Source organism: Chiloscyllium punctatum, chromosome 21, assembly GCF_047496795.1.
Source record: "Chiloscyllium punctatum isolate Juve2018m chromosome 21, sChiPun1.3, whole genome shotgun sequence".
NCBI classification, from domain to species: domain Eukaryota; kingdom Metazoa; phylum Chordata; class Chondrichthyes; order Orectolobiformes; family Hemiscylliidae; genus Chiloscyllium; species Chiloscyllium punctatum.
The window spans coordinates 10,189,242-10,201,860 of record NC_092759.1 but is presented as its reverse complement, the minus strand read 5'-3'; the positions used below and the strand labels follow the sequence as shown (position 1 = coordinate 10,201,860).

General features: G+C 45.5%; 1 protein-coding gene across 1 annotated transcript in view; it reads left to right on the top strand.

The window, feature by feature from the left end:
• LOC140492568 (uncharacterized) overlaps positions 1–12,619 on the top strand; it is a 63,826-nt gene that overhangs the window by 38,897 nt on the left and 12,310 nt on the right. The window contains exons 3-5 of the mRNA XM_072591537.1: positions 8,602–8,657; positions 11,350–11,442; positions 11,923–12,050. Of these exons, the coding sequence (XP_072447638.1) occupies positions 8,602–8,657; positions 11,350–11,442; positions 11,923–12,050 (277 nt within the window). The remainder of the gene's footprint in view (positions 1–8,601; positions 8,658–11,349; positions 11,443–11,922; positions 12,051–12,619) is intronic.

Below are 12,619 nucleotides of genomic sequence, written 5' to 3'. Positions count from 1 at the left end.
AGTTACTGCCCTGCAGAGTGAGGAATCAAATCCAGAGGATATGGATTTTGGTGTGCCTCAAAATATGAGGAAGTCCTTCAGGAGTGGGATGGGTTCGTAAGCTCTCCGTCTCAGGAGCATAGAACGCAGCTGAAAGATTTGTTACTGCAGTATAAGGGCAAATGTAAGAATCAGATTGGGAGGACCATAAGACCATAAGACATAGGAGTGGAAGTAAGGCCATTCGGCCCATTGAGTCCACTCCGTCATTCAATCATGGCTGATGCGCATTTCAGCTCCACTTACCAGCGTTCTCCCCGTAGCCCTTAATTCCTCTAGACAACAAGAATCTATCAATCTCGGCCTTGAAGACATTTAGTGTCCTGGCTTCCACTGCACTCCGTGGCAGTGAATTCCACAGGCCCACCACTCTCTGGCTGAAGAAATGTCTCCGCATTTCTGTTCTGAATTGACCCCCTCTAATTCTAAGGCTGTGTCCATGGGTCCTAGTCTCCTCGTTTAACGGAAACAATTTCCTAGCATCTGCCTTTTCCAAGCCATGTATTATTTTGTACGTCTCTATTAAGTCTCCTGTTAATCTTCTAAACTCCAACGAATACAATCCCAGTATCCTCAGCCGTTCCTCATATGCTAGACCTGTCATTCCAGGGATCATCCGTGTGAATCTCCGCTGGACACGTTCCAGTGCCAGTATGTCCTTCCTGAGGTGTGGGGACCAAAACTGGACACAGTACTCCAAATGGGGCCTAACCAGAGCTTTATAAAGTCTTAGTAGTACAAATGTTATTGTACATGAAGTAGACGTAGGGAATATTGCTCTGATAAAACAACCCCCTATCGGCTTAATCCTTTCAAAGCCAGACAGGTCCTGATGGAAGCCATACTTAATGAGGACATCATCAAACCAAGCCACAGCGAGTGGATTTCGTCCTTGTCTTAGTTCCCAACCTGGATGGGACTCAACGATTCTGCGTGGATTATTGGAAGGTCAACGATATCGGACTCACACCCAATATGGAGATCGGAGGACTCTATCGAGAAAGTCGGACGTGCCAGTTACATCGGAGGAGGAGAAAGTGAGAACTGCAGACGCTGGAGACCAGCATTGAAAAGTGTGGTGCTGGAAAAACACAGCAGGTCAGGCAGCATCTCAGTCCCAACCCCCGTTCTCAGCACCGCCCTCTTGACCTGCAATCTTCTTCCCGACCTCTCCGCCCCCACCCCCTCTCCGGCCTATCACCCTCACCCTCTCGTCCTTCCACCTATCGTATTCCCAGCGCCCCTCCCCCAAATCCCCTCCCCCCCCCACCTTTTATCTCGGCCCGCCTGGCACACCAGCCTCATTCCTGAAGAAGGGCTTATGCCCGAAACGTCGATTCTCCTGCTCCTTGGACGCTGCCTGACCAGCCGCGCTTTTCCAGCAACACAAAGCCAATTACATCACTATGTTGGACTAAATGAGTGGTGATTGACAGGTACCTCGATCAGAGACGGCGAAAGGAATTTCTGCATTTGTAACCCCAAGTGGGCTCTATCAATTTAAAGTGATGCCCTTTGGGATGAAGAACGCACCCATCACATTCCAAAGCCTCATGAACAGAGCTGCGGCTGGGTGCAGTCTATTTGGACGATGTAGTGATCTTTAGTAAGTCCTGGAAAGATCCCTTGGTACATTTGGCAGATCCTTTTGAACAACTAGGAGACGCAAAACTGGCGATTAACAGAACTGAATTCGCGAAAGCAGAGGTGACTTTCTTGGGACATCACATTGGTCATGGAAGGTTGACCCCGCGGAACACAAAGACGAAGGCCCTTGACGAATTCCCATGACCAACCTCAAAGAAAGAAGTGCTTCGATTCTTGGGACTCAGCGGATTCTATCGGACGTTTTTTTTAATAAACATTTGAAAAGATAAAGGTTTTTTTTTACCAAATTACAAAACTAGTAGAAAGTAGTGTAACCATTTTACAAAATAATAACAGCGTTGACATACATTAAGAAAACTAACTACTAATCTACTCCACAAACTACAGAAATACAAAGTAAGACTCTATATATAAAAAATGGACTAAGTAAAGTACATAACTAAACAACAAAAAAGTAAATAAATAAATAAGCATTCAAAATAAAATTATATCGAGTCATAACAAGACCCGTATTTATACGGGATCCTTCCTCCCAAGGGCCCCTGAACTAACAAACATCATCCTCACGGCTAAACAAAGGCCCGAGACAGTATGGCTGATACGTCTGCATCGGTGTAGTCCAAAAAGGGCCGCCATGTTCCATAAAATAATTCCGTTTTTTGGTGCACCATGTTCGTAAGGAAGTCCAGGGGGATATGTTCCATAACTGTCCTATGCCAATTCGGAAGGCCTGGGGGACTTTCCGACGCCCAGCTCGCTAAAATGTTTTTCCTCGCACAAAAGGGAGAGGATCGTAAACAGTTTCTTCCCGTATGCATCTAGAGAAGGCAGGTTTGGAAAGCCCAAAAGGAGAGACACTGGGTCCAATCCAATCTCCGTTCTCAAAATCTTTGCCAAGGCATTCGCTACTCTGTCCCAATATCTACGGATCTCATGGCATGCCCACAAACAATGAGTGAGGGTACCAACTTCGATTTTACGTTTAGGGCACATTGGGGGTGCTCCTGCCTTAACGTTTGCAAGCTGCTCTGGTGCCATATGAGCACTATGAAGTATCCTCAGTTGAGTAGCTTGAGTCCTATTACAGATAGAGATCTTCCTGGCATTTTCCCAGATATCTTCCCACATTTCTAAGGAGATTTCCATCCCTAATTCTCGAATCGAGGTTTTATATAACCGTTCCATGTCCTTCGATACCTTATTACCTAGTGAGTGACAGAGTACTGACCAAGGGTGCACCCATCCGCAGAAGTACTCTCCCTTCCATATCTGATTTGTAAGGATTAGTCATCAATGTGGTCTTTTTTGTATGAAGTCTTGTACTTGAAAGTATCAAAAGAGATCCTCTCTAGGCATCTGAAACTATCCAAATTTCACCAGCGTGATGGCATCATTCACTGATTTGCTGAAGAAGAACACAAAGTTTTGGTGGGCAGAACAACGCCAGGAAGCATTTGACCATTTAAAAACGATACTAACCACCAAACCAGGCTTAGCTGCAGCAAACGTTTCAAAACCTTTCAAAGTTGTCATCGATGTTAGTGACGTCGGAGCTGGAGCTGTGCTCCTGCAGGAAGATGAGGATGGGATTGAACAGCCAGTTGGTTCCTTTTCGAAGAAACTCAACATCCACCGGAAGAAATACTCCACAATCGAAAAAGAACGATTGAGTTTGGTACTGGCCATACAACATTTTAGATTAGATTGCTTACAGTGTGGAAACAGGACCCTTCGGCCCAACAAGCCCACACCGCCCCGCCGAAGCACAACCCACCCATACCCCTACATTTACCCCTTACCTAACACTACGGGCAATTTAGCATGGCCAATTCACCTGACCTGCACATCTTTGGACTGTAGGAGGAAACCGGAGCACCCGGGGAAACCCACGCAGACACGGGGAGAATGTACAAACTCCACACAGTCAGTCGTCTGAGGCGGGAGTTGAACCCAGGTCTCTGGCGCTGTGAGGCAGCAGTGCTAACCACTGTGCCACCATGCAATATGCATGTCACAAACAATGTGTCAGAGACAGTTGTGTACATGGATCACAACCCTCTTACATTCTTAGAACACTTTAAAGTTAAGAATATGAGACTATTTCATTGGAGTCTTATTTTACAGACGTTAATTTACAAATTGTATACGTTATGGGTCGTAAGAATGAAACGCAGATGCGTTATCGTGAATTTAACCGATAAACCGACGAGATTGATATCTATTCAGTTATATTTATGTGGGAAGAAGTTATTATGAACTTTGATTAAAGTCATACATATGTCATGATATAGTGATTAAGGAATAGAGAAAGAAAAGAAGCCATCTTTTCATTGTGACGGTCTATTTTTTCTTAAGGGGGGAGGTGTTATGAAAGTGTAAGTATGTACTGTACCTTTAAGAGAGAGAGGAAGCTAGCAAGGACTGACTCAAAACACAGAGTGTGTGCTGAACAATTTCAAAATGTAACACTTGGTTAAAACAAATCTGCATTGCCATGGAACAAAACCAAATGCAAGTTCGGCCTTTGGGAAAGGATCTGCCACCCTGCCCACTCACACTAGGCCCACAAAAGCAAAATGGGCCAAACTGTACCAAAGCACCCAGAATGCCTCATTAGGGACCGAGCAGACTGACAAGTGAAACCAGACAGTGCTCGCAGACAAGGGAATACTTCAAGCTCCCGCGAACAATGTCAGAGCACCACAGCTACCCCAAAACCCCGAGGGCAGTTTCACAACCCAGCAACACCAAAGCCACACAGAACGGGTCAGACAGAGAGGCACCGGCAAAGAGCATTGCTCCCAGGACAGGACAATGGAAGCACCTCACCGCTTCAGAGGAGACACTAGCACCGACCTGGGAAGAGGATGGGAAGCTCCTGACCCATTGATACCGTCAGGATGTTGCTTTGTGTAGGGAATTAGGACATTCCTCCGATAACTGGTTTCCAATTAGCATCATTGTAAATAGATTACCTCATTTCTTGATGTATTGTATTTTCCCCATTTTTAATTCGCCTCATTGTACAGGATTATTATAAAAACTGGTCTCATTCTCAGCTCTGGGAAGAGAAATTCTGATCTACCTGCGCAGACTCTCAGTTCTATGTCAGCCTGGTCAATTTCTCTTCCAGCCATATTGCTTGTAATAAGCAGCTTGTCAATTTCACCCGAACTGGTTTGTGTGCTCACTGCTTTATTGGGCAAATTTCTCAGACGCGGCCAATCAGTTTAAATTATGCCCCAGAGACTAAAGTCCAATCAAATTTGAAGGTAATGTTTTGATGACATCAAAACAATGAAATGGCCTGATGTTTTGGGGTGTAAAACAATTTGAACAGGTGAGGGGAGAACTGCCAAGAATATCAACAAGGATAGACTCCTAGCTGAAAAGCTCTCTGAAAGGCCCGATAGGCTTGTTAAGAAGGCATACTGTGTGTTAGCTTTGATTGGAAGCGGGATTGAGTTTTGGAGCCAAGAGGTCACGCTGCAGCTGTACAAAACTCTGGTGCGGCCGCACTTGGAGTACTGTGTACAGTTCTGGTCGCTGCATTACAGGAAGCATGTGGAAGCTTTGGAAAGGGTACAGAGGTGATTTATTAGGATGCTGCCTGGTTCAGAGGGAAGGTCTTAGGAGGAAAGGCTGAGGGACTTGAGGCTGTTTTCGTTAGAGAGAAGAAGGTTGAGAGGTGACTTAATTGAGACACTTAAGATAATCAGAGGGTTAGATAGGGTGGAGAGGGAGAGCCTTTCTTCTTGGATGGTGATGGCTAGCAAGAGGGGACATAGCTTTAACTTGAGGGGTGATAGGTATAGGACAGATGTCAGAGAGTAGTTAGGGGTGTGGAACGCACTCCCTGTAACAGGAGTAGACTCGCCAACTTTAAGGGTATTTAACTGGGCAAAGGATAGACACATGGATGAGAATGGAATAGTGTAGGATGGTTGGGCTTCAGATTGGTTCCACAGGTCGGCACACCATCGTACTGCACTGTGTTCTGTTCTAAATTTGTGCAGCAGAACACCGAAGCCAACCTCGAGAAAAATCTACAGAGGGAGATCGACAAAGGAGAATCGACAAAGCTGACTGACTTTGAAACATATTTTTTGTAAATCTCAATGGGGTTTTTTTTTTAATTAGACCAGTACTGCAGAATGGGAGGTAAAAGACAGGTTTAAGAGAAAGGAATCGTAAATTGTTCTTTATTGTTCTCTTTTGGACTTCAAGAATAAAATAGTTAATTTTTAATGTAAAGAGTGACCTCTGCGATAGCTAATTGCCTCTCGAGATTTAACAGATTACGTGGTGAGGTGGGCTTCTCTGTGTTTCAGGTTTAAGGTAGCAGAGAGGTTGACACCATGTCATAACACAAGCCATTGAGTCATACAGCACGGAAACAGACCCATCAGTCCAAACACTCCACACAGACCATGTTCCCAAACTAAACTAGTCCCACCTGCACACGCTTGGCCCATATCCCTCCAAACCTTTCCAATTCATGATCTTATCCTTTAATACCTTTTAAATATTGGAACGCTAATCGCACCTGCCACTTCCTCTGGCAATTCGTTCCGCGCACAAAGCACACACTGTGTCAACAAAAAAATTCCCCTCATGGCCTTATTAAATTTTTCTGACCTCTCATCTTAAAGAATGCTCCCTCCCACCCGCAGTTTTAAACTCCCAACCCTCGGGAAAAGACCTTTGTCATTCACCTCATCTAAGCCCCTCATGACTTACAGAAGAGGCCTCACCAATGTCCTGTACAACCTCAGTGTAATGTCCTAACTCCCACACTAAAGGTCTGAGCAATGAAGCCAACACCTTCTTAACCACCCTGACTACTTGTGATGCAAGTTTCAATGAATTATGTGCCTGGACCCCTTGGTCTCTCTGTTCTACAACGCTACCCAAGGCCCTGCTATTAATTGTATAAGATCAGAGTGGTGCTGGAAAAGCACAGCAGGTAAGGCAGCAGCCTAGGAGTAGGAAAATTGACGTCTGGGGCAGGAGCCCTTCATCAAGAATGAGGCTGGGAGCCTCGGGCATGGAGAGATAAATGGGATGGATTGGGGCATGGGGGTGGGCGGGGGGGGGGGGGGGAGGAGGGGGTGGGCAGGGGTGGGCTGGGCTGGGGGGGAGAGGGTAGCTGAGAGTGCAAAAGGTGGATGGAGGTGGGGGTAAAGGTGATAGCTCTTGACTCTAATCTCCAGCATCTGCAGTCCTCACTTTCACCTATTAACTGGCTAAGCCCTGCCCTTATTTGTATTATCAAAATGCGAGACATCTCATTTATCCAAATTAATCTCCATCTGTCACTCCCGCAGCCCATTGACCCAATTGATCAAGGTCTTTTTGTAATCTTAGACAAATTTCCTCACTGTCCACTATAGAACCAATTTTGGTATCATCTGCAAACTTACTAACCATGCCTTCCATATGCCTGGTGCCGGACCCCGTGGAACACCTTTGGTCACAGACCTCCAGTCTGAAAATCAATCCTGCACCTCCACCCTCTGCCTCCTACCATATGCCAATTTTGTATCCAATTGACAAGCTCACCCTGAATCGCATTAGTCCACCATGCAGAATCTTGTCAAAACCTTTATGGAAGTCCATGTAAACAATGTTAAAAATCACACAACACCAGGTTATAGTCCAACAGGTTTAATTGGAAGCACTAGCTTTTGGAGCGCTGCTCCTTCATCAGAAAGCTAGTGCTTCCAATTAAACCTGTTGGACTATAACCTGGTGTTGTGTGATTTTTAACTTTGTCCACCCCAGTCCAATGCCGGCACCTCCAAATCATGTAAACAATGTCTACTGCTCTGCCCTTATCAGTCTTTATGGTTGCTTTCGTGAAGAAACTTAATCAAGTTTGTGAGGTGCAGAGCCATGCTGACTATCCCAAATCAGTCCTTGCTTCTCCAAATGGATGTAAATCCTATCTTTCACTATTACCTCCAATAACTTCCCCACCACCGATGTCAGACTCACAAGTGTATTCGATTAGATTAGATTAGATTCTCTACCGTGTGGAAACAGGCCATACTGACCCTCCGAAGAGTAACCCACCCAGACCCATTTCCCTCTGACTAATGCAGCTTACACTACAGGCAATTTAGCACGGCCAATCCACCCTAACCTGCACATCTTTTGGACTGTGGGAGGAAACCGGAGCACCCGGAGGAAACCCCACGCAGACACAGGGAGAACGTGCAAACTCCACACAGACAGTCGCCTGAGGCTGGGATCGAACCTGGGCCCTGGTGCTGTGAGGCAGCAGTGCTAACCACTGAGCCACCCTGAAAATATATTAATAACGAGAGAAAACTCTGAGAGTAGCAGGGAGAGATGTACCGCAGATTCTAAAACAAATTTTTGGGACCCCAGCAACTGAAAAACTAAAACTGGACATTCTTGGATCTCTCGGGGAGCATGACCCCACACTGCTTCTACTGTTCTAACTTCTAAAATTAAAACCCCAACAATCTGTTTATTTTATTGGATTCATACAGACAGCTTGGCACCTCGGTCTTAAAACCGCTCCTCGGGAAAAAAAAAACCAGGACAAAATACCCCTCTGAAAGCTATAGTATCATCACAATTGCTCCAGTTGAGTTCGGCCAATGAATGAGGCTTACACTGAAGGCCTGTTACCCAGCACCAATTGGGGAGAGCTAGTCTTGTGCTTAATTGGAGGCAAATGGGTTTAAATAACAGAGGAGCTGCTCAGTAAGATTGTGCTTTCTTGGCTGGCTTTTCCTGTGCTGGGCAGTGGTGGTGTATGTGGAGACTGACTGGTCTGGTTGCTTTTTCTCGGAAGATCAGTGCCATGGATTCTCACCTTTTAGGGTAAGTGGTTTATTCAGGTTGATCTCAGCTTTGTCCTCTGCTGTGCTATGAGCTAATTTGTCCTTTTTTTTTTCCCCCCTCTCTCTCTAATTTCATTAGAGTGATATTGCTCCTGGCAGTGCTCACCACACAAGTGAAAACAGACCCACCCCCTGGTAAGCTGGCTCTTGCTCTGAATATTTTAAGCTCCAAAAGGAATCTAACTCAAGATGAGTGTCTGGGTCAAGGCATCTTTAGGGGCTAGTGACTTCTCAAACATATCCTTTTTTTTTTGTACAAATGTTTAAACTGTGCACTTTAATCCACAAGTTTACTCTTATCTAACTCCTTTCCATGGTCACTTACTCAGTACACTATCTTTTCTCCATATCTAAACTCCCATGGAATCATTATTTTTATTCTGGGCAATCTCAGTTCTGCCCCTGAATTAACCTAGCCCTCAGAGCTTCTAACTTTCCACTCCTCAAATACTCAAGCTAAACTTGTGTCAAGCACTCAATTCTGAGCTGATCTGGTCATGGCCTCTAGTTTAAAATAGAGCCATGTGATGGCCACTTCACCTGTTTAGGCAATCAATTAGGTCATGACCTCTCAATTAAACTGAAAGTGACTCTCTCTCATCCCTTAATTTTTTTCTCTCTAAAGCAACTTTCATGGCTTGGCCATATCCAACTGACCTCTCAAATCCTCAGGTGTAAGGCATTCTAAAGTTTCACTTCCCTGAGTGAAGAAACTCCTCTCAGCCAAAAATGGCCTGTTCCTTGTTTGAGGTAATCCTCTGATTCTTCCTCCTGCCTGCCCAGCCCACCCCCACCAAAACAGCCTGGTTGAAATTACCCTTTCAACAAACTGCCTCTCCAGCTCTTGGGATTGAAAATGTGGATGCAAAATCTGAGTGGCAGACCAATCTAATGAACTCTATTGTAATCCCCTCTTCTTTCTGCATAAGAAACAAAACTACCCACTAGGTGCATGGGTCAGAACTATCTAACTGCAAGACACCTTGTTCCTGCATTCTCACCCCCTTGTGGTGAATGCTGACATGCTGGGCTTGTTAATCTGTAGCAAGATGTCTTCAAACAAGCTCTGACATGCTCTTTAAAGCTTTTTTTTCCAACCCCTTAGAACATTTTGTTTTCTCCTGTCTAATGGCTTTTTAAAAATATCCACATGGGGGCAGAATGTGGTAGTTGGAATGCATTCCCTTTCCTTGTGGAAACTGCTTTTCAGCTGGTCTGGGAAGACTTCCAGAAAGCTGGAAGAGCACAACAGGCCAGGCAGCATCAGGAGGTGAAGTCACTATTTAGGTGTAAACTTCAGGGGGGAAGCAGCAGAACCCAGTGGGCATCCTTTAGAAGGGACTCTGCAGTGGAACAAACTCGGTTTGAGACCAACTGCAGATGATAAAGTTTCTTTGTCTTGGTATTCCTTGACTTGCATTTCCTACTGACTTCTCCCATTTGGGAGCTATTAAAATTGCCCCTGCAAGTACCTTGGATGGCAAACAATATTGTGGCCTCTCCTCAACTTGGCTGTCCCTTACCTTGAGGTTGAAGGAGTATGCCACTCTACCTGGCAGAGTGCAACTCCAACAACCTAAACATGACACCACCCAAGACAAAGCACTAACTGGCACTTGTCCAGTTTCAACTGTGTGCCACCAGTGGCACACAATGTACCATCTGAATTTTCTTTACCAAGGCTTTCATCAAGCCTAGGTGACATTCTGGCACTGTCTCCTCCCACCCCATTCCATCTCTTCCTGACGTGGAGCTACAATATCACCCCTTTGAGCAGTGAGTTAAAATTGGAACTCTTCCCTCTGCACCAGTCACCATACAAACATGTAGCCTACCCTTTGTCTGAGGGTGGTGGTACCAACAATTCTTACACTCGCCTGCCATTGAGAATGACCAGTTTACTCTGCCCCTCTATCTTGTATTCCATACTACTGCTGTTAAAAAGGCCCACTTTCCAGGTGGCACTAACTTGGCCATTAGCACTGGTTCCTTACAAGACCAGGAACCCAAGTTTGATTCCAGCCTCTGTCTGGAGTTGGCATGTACCCCCATGCCCACACAAGCTGCTGCTTGGTCTGGCTTCATCTACCCCCATGTAAATTACAAGTGGGTTGAGATTGCCTTACAACATGGGGGGGGTGGTGGTCAAGGTTGGATTATCTTTGTGCTGTTGGTACAAACACTTGTGCACTAAGAGCACTGAGTTGTCATAAGAATTTTGTTGCTCCTCTGCAGGTTCAATCCTTAATGCCATAAGAACATCCACTAGTTTGGTTCTGCATGTAACAATTCTTCGATTCAAGATTTGCTAAATGAACTGTTTAAACCGTAAAGGCACCACTACCTTGTCATCTTGCTGGTATACTTTAGGGTTTGAATCTCTCTGGCTATGACCAGCCAGTTCAGTGAGTCCCTGAACTGTGGATTTTTAATCAGTAAAGCCAAACAGTGCATCTATATTCCCAGCACCCATGTCACCTTTTGTAGGACAAAGTGGTGAGTGTGTAAATCCTAGCTTCCAGGAAGGAAGCAAGGGGCACTGCTTGTCACTGCCCATCCTCAAAGGGCAATGCCCCCTTCAGGAGGACAGGCTTTAAATAGTGGGGACACTCCTCACCCTGCAGTGCCCATCTCTCTGAACAATCTTGAAGGTGTTGGTAGGCACCCTGTATTCCAAAGTCACCCAGGTCTGCCAATCAGCCATAACCCCTTCACCAACCATTCTTGCCTACTCTTACAGCCCCTGATCTTGCTCTAACACCTGGGTATAGTGACTCAACCCAATGCCTGAGGTGATCAAACTCATCAATCCTCTTATTCCCTAAAGGAACTGTCCAAAGAGAATGTCGTGATCGTTACTTCTACATCTGGATTGAAAGAAGCTTCCTCTTGGGCAGAAACTGGAGTATTGATGCAGGTGGTGAGTTCCCCTGAAGTTGGGTTTGCGTCAGTGGCCAAATGACCTCGGAGTCTCTAGAGGAAGTGAGGATCCACTAACCACTTTGAAAGAAACGACAAATGTCAAAGGCCATAATACATGACCTTGTAGGTTAGCTCCTAAATAAGTAGGAATTTGGGGTCATTAGATCTACATCTGGACTAGACTCCAGGCACCTCCCCTGAAAAGGAGGCAACATCTCCACTAGAGTGAGCTCTAGCTTGAGGGTGGATTACACAAGGGGGGGGGGTTTGGGATCATGCCACATCTACACCAGATCCACTCTGGGATTGAGCAGTTATGGGGGGGGGGTGCACAGGGAGAAAGTCTTCATTTCCATCAGAATGTGGGATGATTCCATAATGGAATGGATTACATGATCTTGCATTTAAGCCTAAATGTGTTAATTTGCAATCCCTCGCTAGTGCCGATATCCCACTTACACCCTTCTCTCTCTCTCAGATGAGTCTCGGGTCCGGATCCCACTAACACCACAGTTTGCAGCAACATGTGGCTTCACGGTCACCTCCGATAAAAGGGGCAATCTTGAGATCCGGGTTTCATTCCTTGCCTGTCTGGTTCAGAATGATGTGAGTACCCTTGCTATCTAAAGTTGGGCAACAATTGTGGCATCTAACATCTCTCCCATTTCTAGTAACCACATCATAGCAAGTGGTGTAAAAGTACACCTCATTGAAGAGTTCGCACTTGGCAAAGTAGACTAGGTCTTGTGTCCAATCCCTCGAGCAGAATGTAGTGTATTGTGGTGGTTGAGATGGTCTAACAGTGTGATTGCTTCAACTAAAGCAATCTTGCCTATTGAAGAAACAAGGTTGGATAGTTATCTAACACAACCACATGAATGGTTAAGGTCAAAGTGGGTAGTGTAGATGCTGGGGACTAGGCCTGATGAAGGGCTCTGGCCTGAAACATCTAGTTTCCTGTGCTCTTCCAGCATTACTCTAATATTGAATGGTTGGATTGACTCACTCACTCCAAACAGTAGTGACTCACTTGGTGCTCTTGTATAAGTCAAGGGCTTGTCACACCATCTCCTACACTCAGTTGCAATATCTGCACTGGCCCTTTTAACTGACCTTACAGGTTTTTCCTAAAGTTCATGTCCTCTAAGTTTACTTTGTTTCCACTTCAGACTCCA